The 15,181-nt window shown below is 37.2% G+C and overlaps 1 protein-coding gene across 6 annotated transcripts in view; it reads left to right on the top strand.

The window, feature by feature from the left end:
- LOC113109029 (diacylglycerol kinase eta) overlaps nt 1-15,181 on the top strand; it is a 74,993-nt gene that overhangs the window by 17,785 nt on the left and 42,027 nt on the right. For 3 of the 6 annotated variants that reach the window (XM_026272507.1, XM_026272508.1, XM_026272506.1), the window contains 3 exons: nt 2,319-2,429; nt 2,836-2,982; nt 4,120-4,200. In XM_026272507.1, coding sequence (XP_026128292.1) covers nt 2,319-2,429; nt 2,836-2,982; nt 4,120-4,200 — 339 coding nt within the window. Of the gene's footprint in view, nt 1-2,318; nt 2,430-2,835; nt 2,983-4,119; nt 4,201-9,652; nt 10,198-15,181 lie in introns of those variants that run through there. The other 3 variants (XM_026272513.1, XM_026272509.1, XM_026272510.1) reach the window with 2 other exon arrangements.

Here is a 15,181-nt window from a genome sequence, read left to right as displayed (position 1 = left end):
TGGGTACAACAATAAGCGTGATGTTATTGTTTACACGGTCATCAAGGATACGCAAAGCGAAAGTGTTTTAACCGTTGTCCGTTTACACTGAAAACGCAACCCCAAAGTTTTCAAACTTAAACAGGGTCTGCAGCATTTTAAATAGCGGCGGAGTAGTTTAAACGACAGGAGTATCAAAATCAGTTTTAACTGTATCAAAAGTTATGCATTTTAAAACAAAAACACACTCTTGTAAACTTAGCCTAACGTGAAGTACAGATCAGATTCAGAATGATGAACAAAACGTAGATCGTAGTTTATATGCTGTTGAATGTGTGATGACCACTTTATCTTACATGTGCATAAGCAATGATTCAGTCACTTTTTTCTGCATCTTCTTTGCTTGTTTTTAGATCCGGAGATTCTGTACTATTTCAGAACATGTCTAATTGCCCCTCCCCCCACTCCGCTACTTTTATACATTTATATTTAAAAATTCCAAAAATCTTTTTCTAGAGCATCACTGTGAAAACCCCATTTGGATTCTTTGTATTTAAGAGAGGATAGAATGTTTTTTGCAGTGGAAGGGTTTCATGGATGTTAAAGGTTTTTCATGGAGCCTTTTTGCTAATAAATATCTTGGGTTTGAGATCGTTTGCCTTTTCCTTTTGTGGCTTCCGTGAGTTCACGCTTGCCAAGGGGACAGTGGCACTGTGCAGGGCAGGATCTTTTGAGTAATGGGCTTCCTTTCTTGTTTGCCTTTTGCCTTGTCTTTCCCCTCCCAAGCATGAAACTGGTGTTGAAGCACACTTGATCTTGGCAAGGCTTCCTGTTCCTTCCTCTGGCAGGGCAGACCCACACTGTGCACATGTCCCTGTGGACGTCCAGAGCTGATATTGAGTTTCAAATTCTGCTTCCTTTATGCTCATGTTAAGTCTCACATGCCCTCTCTTTGTTTGGTACATTATAACATTGTTTACATAGCTGGGATATAATTGGATGGTGTCTATGCAGGAACAGCTCATATTTAAGGTTATAATTTAGCTTACTTGACTAGCTAGTTGGACAGAGGATTTTTTTATTGCCCCGTCTGTTTCATGTCACTCAGTCAGCACTGGTACGAATATGTTCACAGGAAATGGCCAAAAAAAAAAGGAGAAAACTTTTCCATCTGACAAAGGAACGTGCCTTTGATTTGTCAGTGTCAATGAAATGTTCACACTACTTTTACAATTTTCAACATATATATATATATATATATATATATATATATATATATATATATATATATATATATATATATATATATATATATATATATATACATACATATACAGGTGCTGGTCATATAATTAGAATATCATCAATTTATTTCACCAATTCCATTCAAAAAGTGAAACTTGTATATTATATTCATTCATTAGCTACAGACTGATATATTTGAAATGTTTATTTTGTTTAATTTTGATGTTTATAATTGACAACTAAGCAGAATTCAGAATTCAGTATCTCAAAAAATTTGAATATTGTGAAAAGATTCAATATTGAAGACACCTGGTGCCACACTCTAATCAGCTGATTAACTCAAAACACCTGCAAAGGCCTTTAAATGGTCTCTCAGTTTAGTTCTGTAGGTTACACAATCAAGGGGAAGACTGCTGACTTGACAGTTGTCCAAAAGACAACCACTGACACCTTGCACAATGAGGGCAAGACACAAAAGGTCATTGCAAAAGCGGCTGGCTGTTCACAGAGCTCTGTGTTCAAGCACATTAATAGAGAGGTGAAGGGAAGGAAAAGATGTGGTAGAAAAAAAGTGTACAAGCAATAGGGATAACCACCCCCTGGAGAGGATTGTGAAACAAAACCCATTCAAAAATGTGGGGGAGATTCACAAAGAGTGTACTGCAGTTGGAGTCAGTGCTTCAAGAACCACTACACACAGACGTATTCAAGACATGGGTTTCAGCTCTCGCATTCCTTGTGTCAAGCCACTCTTGAACAGCAGACAGCGTTTGATTTTTGATGATATTCTAATTATATGACCAGCAACTTATATATACACAGAACAAAATTCTAAACGCAACACTTTTGTTTTTGCCCCCATTTATCATGAGCTGAACTCAAAGATCTAAGACATTTTTTACTGAGTATTCTGGCATTGAAGGATACTGTCTGGATATATAGCTACCTTCGATTGTAGCACAAATGAGGTGTCTTAGCTCTGGAACAATAAAACATGTACAGAGCTAATCTATTCATCACTACTAGTGATTTTGTGTTGTGTGCAAACGCTTAAATGGTTCCTGACTTCTTGTTCTGCCTCTCTCTTTCTGCAGACAAGCGTGAAGGAAGGGCTGCTTCTGAAACAGACAAGCTCGTTCCAGCGTTGGAAAAAGCGTTATTTCAAATTGCGGGGACGGACGCTCTACTATGCCAAGGATGCCAAGGTGAGCTATTCTTTCATTATATCCAGATACTGATTCTACTCCCTCACTACACTGTAAAAAATTTCAAACATTTTCTTGCTGCCTTAAAAACAGTAAACCATTGCACTTCTTAATGTTATGCAATTACTGATAAAGAAAGTCCAGTTGTGTTCAAAAACATTTTTTATAATGATGCCAACATTTTTTACAGTGTAAAGTAAGCCCCCTGTAAGCCCTACAGAGTGATCTAAGGTAAGGGGGTAAAAAAACCTGCTTGACCATGGTTCCTCTCAGGAGTTACTGGGCATGCCTGTGCTGAGAGGGACTGAAGAGCTGCACATGGGCACCTGCATAGCACCTTCTACCATGCCTATAACATCACTATGTGTGTGTGTGTGTGTGTGTGTGTGTGGTTGCTCTATGGCAGGCGGGTGGCGTTTTGACCCGCTGGCAGTATCGAGTCTCTCGTAGCCGTGTGTGCTGGAGGGTGCTTTCCGTCTGCTGGAGCGGTGCCCGTCGTCAGCCGCCCGCTCTTGGCGCCAGTGGATCGGAGGAAGGCTTGGTGGCGATTCGGGTCAGCAACAGCAGCGCCCCCCTCTTTATCTCTCTAGCCTTCATCAATGACATTGCTGACCGCCAATCACCCTGCTGGCATTGTTCGGGATGCCCGTTCTCCTCACTGGACAACCAAAGCGGCATCACATCATTTCCGCGTCTGCTTGTCTGTTTAAGCATCTGAAGAGGAGAGTCCTGGAGACGTGCCTTGTATGTCATTGTCCATGTCTGAAAGGAGATGTTTTACCCACAAGCCTTTCATTGAGTGTGGTTGCCTCCATTCATATGTTCTCTGCCCACCTTATGGTTACGGATGGCATTCAGGGGTCCGTTGTGTCCGTGGTCTGATCCGAATCAGGAGAGAAAGTCGGCAAAAATCGGCAGTTCATAGCTATGCAGCTGCCATGACGCAAGCTAGCACTTCCTGCATAGCTCCTGAATGACATGGAGTGGCACTAGCGCATGGCGGCAGAGAGCTGGGTGTTACAACACAGACCTCACAGACAGAAACGAGGTGGCTGATCACCCTGCTGTGTTCAGACGAGGGGGTTTTGTTTGCATGGTCTGTGACAGATTCATGCTGTAGAGTGGTCAAGCCTACAGATCATAAATAGGATGTCACACTGTTTACACTGCCTGAGTATACTACAAGCATCGTTTACTCAAATATCAGCCACTCAAACTTGATGGAAAGGTCTCAAGAAGCCTGGAAATACTTATTTTATCCTTCAAATGCGTATCTCTTTTTGGAGTTCATGCATGACGCTGATTATACATAGGGCCGGGTGGTATGATATATTGTGTTGCCATTTAATCAATTTAGTCAACAGTAGTTTCTAACATCCTGACTCTCCTTATAGAGGTTCTCACTGCTATTATTATTATCTCAGGCCTTTAGTTCTGCTCTCTGCGCTGATGGAGGAGGTCATAACACACCCAGCTGTCTGCCATCCATCTTAAACTCATATAGCACACACGCATGGTAGTGCATAGGATAAGCAGTAGCTCAATAAGCTCATTTCCGTGTCATTTCAGTAGAACAGTATTCAGCATTACTGTGCAGAAGATTTTTGTTTATGAGCATAAGCTAAATCTGTTGCGTTACTGTGATCGTCAATGTTTACTCTTCTCCTTCTGTTTCTCCTCCTGTCCACAGTCTCTTATTTTCGACGAGGTGGATCTCTCAGATGCCAGTGTTGCCGAATCAAGCACAAAGAATGTCAACAATAGTTTCACGGTAAGCGGCCATTTTCACGCTTTATGTCAACACAGGTGAATATCCACAAACAGACAGCACATTAGATGTGTAATACTGACTATTAGTCTGCTGGATACTACAGGATGGTGTTCGTCCATTCACTGATTACATTACTTGCCCCCACTGTCATTAAAAAAAAAAAAAAAAATATATATATATATATATATATATATATATATATATATATATATATATATATATATATATAAAGTAAAACTATTTAGTTCAGTTGGATAATGACCTTACAATTACTAGCTGAAAGCTGAGATTTTAGTTATGTGGATAGAGTAAAAAGACATGACTGACAAGATGATGGTGGAGAATTTGGTGTCAATGCGAACTGCAAAAGTGCATATTTGACAAAATTTCTTGGATTAATATACGTGACTTTATTATTATTTTGTTGTTGTTGTGTTTTTAATTCAAATTTGAAAACCTGGCTTGTACTGCAGTATTTGCTTGAAACAGGATTGCAAGATTTTTATAACTCAAAACTCAAAACTTTATAACTCAAAACTTTATTTTGATAGACATACTACTAATTATAAGAAACTTTGCAACTACATGTCAACTAATTCTAATTCATTTGCAACCACATGTCTACTAACTCTCATGGGGCGTTCACACCAGATGCGACTTGCGCGAATAAATCACACTACTCGCACGTAATTGGATGCTTGAAGATTTTGAGTTTACTCGCTCTATTCGCGTGTGAAACTCACTTCACAACAGACGCAAATTCAAGTCATGGCAGGGGCTTCTGCCAGTTGAGTTCACGCAGCATTGTGATTTCAACCACTATTTATTCGGATAACTTTCACAATATTACTGTTATCGTGTCATGACATGTAGTTTTAAAAGTATTTTAGGTGAGAATGTAGAATAAGTAAAATAAGTTGACATATACTTGGGAAGTTTCTCATAGCCAGTATGTTGTATGTTGTGGACCCATCCAAAAAAAAGAAAAGAAAAGAAAAATTGTTAGTAACATGTCTAAACCTGACTCAAAATAAAGTGTTACCCTTACTACTGTGATGGCACGTTTCTAGCAAAACATCATAAATCTAGCAAAACATTTTGAAATGTTTATTTAAAAAATGGAAAGTGCTCATTTTTAACATTATACTTTGTGTTTTATTATATTGTCATTAAATTACAAAAAGAAAACATTGCCATTGCCCACAAACGTTTCTAATACAACATCTGATTGGAGAGAGAGTAAATTTGGCATCTGTCTCTTTTCTGACTGCTGTAATTCTCTTAAATTTTTATTTGTATTTTTTGGATACACGATCGTGCAGGAACATGACAGGATTTTTCTAATGGAGCAAATGGGAACACAAAGCGATTAATTTTTTACTATAGACGTACAACGACTTAAGCTTCAGAGATCCCGGAAACATCCACTATTAGAAAATCATTGAAAGTTACTTATTCTCTGCACTGTGAAACATGCAAATGCTGCCTCAGGGTTGTGTTTTTGTGCTTTTCCATGGTATAACGTGTGTTTGCGATTGCGAGCAAGTAAACAAGTGTCGTCAGCTGCGATCAAACACGCCGTGGCGCAGGGACTGTGGTCGTGTCCTTCTAAAAACTGCAGGCCTGCTCCCCAGGCACGGCTATAAAAAGAAACAACGGCGGACTAAAAAAGCTCTGAGGAGAGCGAGGGGTTATTCTTAGCAGCAGAGATGTTAGTGCTCCACTGAGCATGTTTTGGATGATTTGATCGCTGACATATTGTTTAACAGTGGGCCGTGTGGACGTGTGTGTAACGCACATGCTCTGATGATGGAGATTTCAGAAATACATTACACACTTCTGAGCAAGCCAAACCTACTCAAAACCCATTTGAAAACATTGTTTTTGTGATCCCACTGACACTGTCGGGCAGAAATGACAAACTTCATTTTGAGGGAATTTGCTCTGTGCTGGTTAGTGGTCTCCTGAGGCTCTTGAAGGTTTGCTCACAGGAGAATTATATCGCTCAGAAGTTGCTCTTTTATGTCACAAGAGACATAATGGAGTTCTCTGTAATGTTTTACTGAAGTTGAAGTAAAAATAGCCACAGTTTTATTGTGTTTTTTATTTTTCCAAAATCTATCAAAACCTATTAATTAATTTAAATAGCATAGCTTGGATCATCTGGTCTTGGAATAATTTGATGAGAAATGTTTGACTTTGAGCACAAAGACATTGTGAGAGACTTAAAACTTCATCAGTTCATTTCAGTTAGTTATTAGTCAGAATCACATTTTCTGTATGTTTGCATGTGCAAACTTGACACAAAACGGTCCAGAATAAAAAAAAAAAAAAATCACAATAGGTTAAAATTTGCATGAACATATAAGAGGAAAGTCTGTATCTTAGGTCCGTTTTTAATCCTCTTTATTTCCTTCAGTGTACTGAAAGCAAAAATGATGTAGGATTTCCTTTTGAAACCAACTAGTAAATTCGCTAGTAAATTTCACAAATAAATAAAATAAAAAAGTAGAAAGACTAAAACAGTATTTTCTTGTAAAACTTACTCCAAAAATCTGCATTTTTGCCACTGTAATTTATAACTTGAAAAAATGTTTTATATATATATATATATATATATATATATATATATATATATATATATATATATATATATATATATATATATATATATATATATATACTGTAGTTTACAAAAAAAATTCTAATCATCTAACTTTATATTTTTTATCATTCTTTTTATTTTTGAAATGTACTTTCTAGAAGTGTTCATTTAGTCTATATTAATATTTAAGTAGTCTTTAAAGTTATTGAGACATGCCTAATCATTAAAAATGATTAAAATACTTTTGAAAATGTTCTTGATGGAATTAAGTTATATTATAGTATAGTATAGTTATAGTATAGTATAGTATAGTATAGCAGTGTTGTAGTCGAGACCAGCTCATTCGAGTCTGAGTCCAGATCGAGTCCAGAGAGGGTCGAGTCCGAGTCAAGACCGAGTTCAGAAAGGGTCGAGTCCGAGTCAAGACCGAGTTCAGAAAGGGTCGAGTCCGAGTCAAGACCGAGTTCAGAAAGGGTCGAGTCCGAGTCAAGACTGAGTCCAGAAAGGGTCGAGTCCGAGTCAAGACCGAGACCAGAGAGATTGGGTCTGAGACAAGACCTAAAGAAATCTTCAAGAGTATGTCAAATGTTTGGTGAAAACAATAAAGGTTAAAAGGGCCACATAGTATGTGGTGTAAAGGTAATTTTATTAGTATTATGAAGTGTTACTTGTCAATATTAAGTTCTCATTTTCACATAACATCGTTGTACCACTATACACATCCATATAACCTTTCTAGTACACATAATATTACTGTACGACTCTATATTGTAATTCTACATAACACTTCTAGTACAAGTAACATTACTGTACCACTATACCTGTAAATGTTCAACTGTAACAGCTTTTACATAACTTTTAACCTTGAAGCTTAACTAATGACTGCTAATATCCTTACAATGTATTGGATTATGTGCACTTTAGATGTTGTGAAGATTACAGATGGGCATAATTACTTTTCAAAAAAATAAGTGAGGAGACCATCCAGCTACCCAACCAAGCACGATGTGGTCACATGATCAATCCACCCAGACTTAAAACTCTCTCTACTGGCGCAGAGGAAGCGGGGACTGACAACAGTTACCATTTTATCACTTTCTGTAACAGCAACGGATAATCTAATGCTAATTTCCCTGGATGGTGCGTTTTAATGCAGGGTAAAATACACACTAGTCGAAGTTTTTTTAGTTATGGAGGGCATACACACAAAAGCCGAGTGACTGTCCAGGAAAATTTCATCCAAAAGTGTGTATGTGCCAGGGGAAGAAAGCTGGATCAAATGCAATATAAGTTCAATGCATTGTGTCAGACATTGTTTTTGAGGGGGAGATGTTTAGTGTTGAGACAGTCAGTCTGTGTCTGTATTCATTATATAATTTAATTAAACAATATTTGTTTTTTTTCTGTGACCATTTTGTCCTACTTTGTAAAAATAACACAGTTGAGAGAAATAATGTAGCAATGTGGCTTTCTGGAAAGCGGGATCACTACAGGCGGATGGCAGGAGGGTAACTTAAGGCCGGTGACACACTGGCTGGGTGGCGTCTCTACTGCGTGACAGAAGCGTGGTGGCTGCTTCGCGTTTTCTGTCTTTACACACCAGAAGCGTGCCTGCACGCGGCGCTTGGCGCACTGCTGCGGCTGTAGGTGACATAGAGGGAGGCCGCCGAAAAACCAGGCTCTTGTCTTCATGACAACAATATCAAATTTATTTTTTTATTTTTTTACACACCTACTGATAAGACTCCGTCAACAGTATTGACGGCAAAATAGAGTATGTTTGACAGGTGCAATATTTGAAAATCGATCATTATTAATTTATTTTTAAAATTACATTTATATCTGAATTTATGTAAACCTATAGACTTTCAAATATCAAAATGTCATGAATTAATATGTATTTGTGTACAAAATGACATATAAACATATTTTCCTAGTATATTTTGCCTGGAAACGCTTCCAACATGCACGCGTGTCGCGTGAAAAATAGGCGTCGGTTCTATTTCTAGCATGCACGGGTTTTCCGCGCGTCTCACGCAGGCAGTCTGCAAGATCTAACCTGTTAACATGGGAGCCGAATTAAAAAAAGACACGCCACGCAGCTGAGGCACTTGCGCCACGCATCCAGTGTGTTGCTGGCCTAACGTCTCACGTCAAAAGAAAATCACCAGTCATTGGATGTGTCAATCATACATCAATTTAAATAAACATTAACATACAGTAATAATCATGAAATATTTTGATTGGGACTCGAGTGGACTCGGGCATAAGTCCGATTCCTAATATGTTCGAGTCCGAGTCAATACCGAGTCAAAATGCACACGAGTCCATGACAAGACCGAGACCATTAAAATACGGTCTCGAGACCGAGTCCAAGACCGAGTCCGAGTCTCGAGTACTCAACACTGTAGTATAGTATTAGGATAAAGTTATTTACAAAGAAAGGGTATGATCTGTTACATTTTTATAGCATAGCTTGGAATAATTTGATGAAATATGTTGGAGAAGAATTGATATCAGATTTCTTGTACAATATCTTGAGCACAAATGTGGCATTACTGAGAGACTACTGGGTTTTATCCTCCAGAGAATATCCTGAAAAGCAGTAGACGTGCCCTAAAGTCTCCATTTGCACTTTATCTCATTGCACTCTAGAAGAAACAAACGAGACAAAATCGATTTCCCTTGCAATTTTCTTTTCTAAAGCAGGCACCTTTTCATAATGCGCAGCCACTTTGGGCTCCATTTTTGCTGCATTTTTCAGAGTGTAGCAACCTTCTGCTTTGTAGTCGTGCTGTGAGCTAAAAATAGCCCACAGCACTGTGTGTTTCTGAGAGAGAGAGAGAGAGAGAGAGAGAGAGAGAAAGAAGTGATATGTCTGCGGAACAAAAGGAAATCCTCGAGTGATGTCACTCACAAACACCTCCCGGTGGTGAAGGGCTACAGTCAAAAGCGGAGAGCGAGTGAAAGATACTGGAGGACGGAGGCACAGCGAGTGATGAGGGATGATGGGAAGAGGCGAACGCTAGCCTGCTCTCCTTAATGACTCGCTTCTGCTTGACTTGACCAGTGGTCTGGAGCGCGCTGTAATGGAGAACAGGGTCCAGCTTAAACACACGCGACGTCTTAAAACAGCTACTTAGTATGCAGGAATCGTTCTTTATTCGTCCAGCGAGATTTGCACTCATGTGTATGGCCATGTGGAAACGCTGAGTGTGGCGGTGCATGTGACATTGCATGTGTCTCCGGTGGGCTGTTCCTTGAGCGGTGGAGGGCTCTGCAGCGGTTGGGGAGGGCGAGAGCAACCCCGGAGAAACCAGGCTTAACAAACAGACTCACAGGCATCGGCTCGTGATTCCAGAAGCAGCGGTGCAGCTGAGAGCGGATCGCTGGTGAGTGCATGAATACTGTAACTGGGTTCTGCTCACTACCTGAATGGAAACTTGTCTTTATATTCTGGTTGAGCTCTGTGAGGGTTTCTGAGCGTGTAAGAGGAAAGGCAGGACGCTGCACCTTGAGGTACACGTGATGTGAGCGAGGCAAAGCTTCCAGCAGCAAGTGCTCTTCGTCGCCAGCTTTCGAGAACAAGATTCCATTATCCTCAGTTGGCTGCGGCTAGAGCTTTTAAAGGGCTACACGCAAATGAATTTGTCATTTTGTATTTATGCTGCTTAGTTTTAATGGTGCAGCAGACTGATGCATCTCGAGATGGTACAGAATTGGGAGAGACTTAGGACAGTGTTTATTAATGTCATTTTCTGTATGTTTGCACGTGCGTACTTGACACCAAATATGATCAGATCAGATTTTAGGTTCAAATCTGCTTGGACGTATAAAGGGAAAGTACATATCTTTGGTCTATTTTTCATTACCTGTTTTTTTTTTTTCCCTTAAGTACAGTGAAAACGCTAATGTAGGATTAGAGAAAATTAGCTAGTATATTTCACAAATAATTAAACTTAGAAACTTGATATTTTCTTGTAAAACATACTCCAAAAACTACATCTTTGCCACTGGAATTGTTAACTTATAGTGTAGTTTAAATGATCCTACTACTTTCATATTTAATTTAGTTTATTTATTTAAATTTTCAAAGTCTTTTCCAATGCATGCACTTTCTAGAAGAGTTCATTTATTCTCTATTCATCATTCTATGTGCTCTTTACCATTTTTGAGACACGCCTCATAATTAAAAATAGTGTTTAAAAATTCTAAATGGAATTCAGTTTGTCACACTCATCGACATCGAGCAGAATACTCTGTCAGTATTATTTCGACAGTCCTTTGTAAACAGTTAAATCATGTTTGAGACACTTTATCTGTGATGTTCTGACTAATGTAGCTTATTTAATGATGAATAATCTTATGAAGTCCGGTAAAGCACACCAGATCAATACAGGAACAATGATAATGAAATCTACACAATAAAAGCATATTGGAAATATTATTAAAAATCAACTTTGTTGATATGTCCTTAATGATCTTTCTTAGAAAAAAATGGGCCTGACCCGCCAGAGATTAAGGTCCATATATAGACTGAGCTAGATCTAATGAAATAAGAATCAATTTTGTCCAGAGGGAATCCGCTGGCTCACTAATGTGAAATAATGTAGACTTCAAGGGGTACGACGAGGGAGCGCTTTAATTAAACGCAGTATCTCTTTCCTGTGGTATGAAAAGATGAGGAACTCTGTATTGGCTGGAGTTAACCGCGATGGAGCAAGTGTATCTTACAGCGATCAGAAAGCTAAACATTATAGTTTTTGATTAATAAACATTGTTTAGAAATGATTGTAAAAGGGTGAAAATATCTACATTTTAGCCCCGCATTATCTGACCTTTAACATTGTGCTGTAATCTAAATTCCTGCTGTATTAGTTAAATCATATATTCACATTGCCTGAATTAATTTTTTTATTACACATAATAATATATAAATGAATGATAATGTATGATTCATTCATTTAGTAGTAGGTTTGTGGTTTTTGGATTATTTTACTGCATCAAGAACAATGAGCAGACTTTGAGATCTACTGTATCTGATCACGAGGAGCTTTCCATCAAATCCAGAGCTGTTTTCTCCCAGAGCTTCATTGAGGGTTTAATCTATCAACTCTAGAATGTTCTGTAGTGTCACGGACTCAGGCCTGTGTTAAATAAAGCAGCTCTGGTGCCTTCTTTGACTGCCCTTTCCTGAGTATTGAACTGGAACGGCTTCACTTTCCCCAGACAAAAGTCAGTGCCTTCACTCAATGGGGACTCTCTCACTGGTCTGAGAGCCATTCTTTACCTCACTGCTGCTTTTTCGAGTGCCACTTCTTTGACCAGTTTCTACCAAAATGGTGCCGGTTCTCATTTTGGTGGCTTTGCTTGTTCTTCGACTTGTATTTCCATCGACTATCAGTTAGTACATGACTTGGCCACAAACATACACAAACAAACAGTCCTGCAGAGTAGTAGCAATGCGCAAATGACTTCTTTTCAAAATGAAATAATTGGGGGGTTGGCTGAACCACTAGTCAAAAAAATGTGAACTGGAAACCAAGTGTAATTAGGCTTGTTTCAGGTTGCTTTCTGATTCTTGATCTCAAACTGGCATGTTTCATAAGGGCTGTTTATGTGTAAAGCTCATGTGGTTGGAGTGCACAGAACAGATTCAAGGGGTCTTGAGATTAATTTAAACCATAATACAATCATCAAATTTGACTACTTAAATAGTAATAATTGTTCGTATTAAAGCATATTTTAAGTATAATATATTCATTTTAATACCATGTAATAAAAAAAAAACATATATAGATTGCTATATCAGTGAGAAAACAATGAAGAAAAAGTAATAATAATAAAACAATATATTAAAAAATTTAGTCTTTCCCCATAACTAGACACACAGAAAAAAAAAAAAAATTGATTTCAAGTACATTGTAAATAGATTAATTTCTTAAGAATTGTAAGCTATTAAATACATTCTGGAAAAAAATAATAATATATATAAAAAAATTAAGTCATTAGTCTCTGCTCATAATTAGACACATAAAAATAAAATAAAATTAAATTAAAATTGATGTCAAATACATAATAAATAGATTAATTTGTTTAGAATTGTAAGTCATTAAATGAATTATGATTTATATATATATAAAAAACAGATTAGGGCATGATAGACTTTCCCCATTTCTAGACACAGAAATAAAATCAAACAAAAATAGATGTCAAATACAACATAAATAGATTAATTTGTAAGTCATTATAATAATAATAATTATTATTATTATTTTAAATAAAACAAATTAAGGCATGATAGTCTTTCCTCATATCTGGACACATAGAAAAATGTAATAGATAAATTTGTTAAGAACTGTGTCTGCAGACTGGTGCTATTTTACTTATTTATTTTGACACCGCAAACTGGGGCAGTGTTATTTTAATGTCAGTGAGATATTAAATTTATTAATATTGTGTAGTTTTTTTTTGTTGTCAATTGTTGTTTTATTTTGTTTTTGTTTTAATAATTCTGTTATTTCTTTATGTCTATATAGTTTTTTTTATATAGTTTTTACAGATTTTTATTTCAGTTTGAGTTATTTTGGCTTTACTTCAAGTAGCAGTTGCTTATAGTTTTAGTTATCTATAATAACCCTGAACTATGGCAGTTAACATGCATTTTTTTAGTGTCAGATACTTTAAGTGTGTAATTTTTACCCACATTTAATGGCAATTTTCTATTGTTAAATTGCTTTATGCAACATTGCGATTCTCTAAAACCATCTCACTTATCAGCATGTCAGCTGTTGATGACTAGTCGACCATTGTGAGCCATTTCAGAACCGGTTTCATACACCCCGTCGTTGTAAAAGAGTGAAATCTTTTTCTAGTTTGTCTAAACTCCATTTGAATGTCATCATGATCTGCAGTGATGGCGCACATGAGAAATCACTTTCCTCAGCTCGGGCGGTTGAAGAGGCTTTTAGAGTAAGTGGCTGGCAGGGATGAGCTGGGAGTTGCCCGTGTTTGATTGTGTAAGGGAGAAAGATGAATGCTAATGTGATTACTGCATCATGACTGGGCATGAGAATTGATAGGTATGTTTTTTTGGCAACAAAAATGAATCAAATAGCTTTATAAGTAATGAAATAACACGCTTGGAAAATTCCAGCGTCTCTTTCCGCAGCTGACAGCGTAGCCTGGACAGTGTGACTTCTTTATTTGTTTTTGAAGATGATACGCAGCCTCTCCTGCTTGTGCTTTAGATCTGCAGTATCTATGGTGAACATGTAAATAAACATGAAGCTGTCGCAGCTCTCGGACTGAACTGCCCTTCACAGCTCCACGCTGCACTGCTAAACATGCCTCGCAGAACACTTGTCATTTACAAGCTAGTGAAGGACAACTGAGCCCTTACATAGCAGCTGCGTGGTGCACTGGCACAGCATGGTATTTACCAAGGAGGTGTCTTCCTGAAGAAGAGGCTCCTCAGATGATTGGAGAGACACTCTACGCTTCAAATGACCTTATCTGGTTGGACAAAAGAGTCACCTTAAAGGAGGTTAAATCATTCAATCCTGACGACTGATCAAGTTGCACTGCAAAGCTTGTTCTTATTCAGTATTTATGCAATGTGGGTTGCCATTTCAATGTATATTTTGTGTTCAGTACAAGCTAACCTCTTCTGATTTGTGATGAAATGCCAATTGAGATTAATTCATTTGTTATAAAATGCATTTAAATTTCAGGGTGATACAATTGTACAATTGTGATACAAAGTTTAATTGAAAGAAAGTCATGTTGTACAAATTGTAGAGAAGAAGGCCCCTTCAGACCCTCAAAACTGTCTGTTTGAATAAGTACTGTATCTTAAAATATGTTTTTAAGATACTTATTCTGATCAATTCAGGTGTAACATCATGTGGCGCAACACCACGAAACCCTATAAATTTATTATATTTATGAATTAGTTATTCACAGTTTTGTTAGAATATATTCTTCTATCTTGAATAATATATTAAATATCTTATGACTCGTTACATTTACCATTTTAAACATTTCTTTAAAATGTATTATGTGTTTTAAACTATATTTTCAAACGATTTATTTTTTGTCATTGACCTGAACCTGGACTTACACTGTAAAAAAACTCCAAATTTTCAATTGACTGATCAATTGGCCAAATTGAATAACATGAATTTATTTTATTAATTCAGTTAGGCCAATTGAAAAATGTAGATTTAGTAACCAGTCACTATATATTTTTGAGATTTTAATTCCTTACAGTGCAGTAAAATAATATCTATTTTTTCATGTAGCAACATTCAAACAGGTTGAGTTTACAAAAAAATTATAATAGAATAAAATAAATTAACAAAAAAAAATATATAT

The sequence above is a fragment of the Carassius auratus genome, chromosome 9, assembly GCF_003368295.1.
Source record: "Carassius auratus strain Wakin chromosome 9, ASM336829v1, whole genome shotgun sequence".
Taxonomy (NCBI): domain Eukaryota; kingdom Metazoa; phylum Chordata; class Actinopteri; order Cypriniformes; family Cyprinidae; genus Carassius; species Carassius auratus.
The sequence above is the reverse complement of the archived record's forward strand: the minus strand, read 5'-3'. Positions and strand labels throughout refer to the sequence as shown.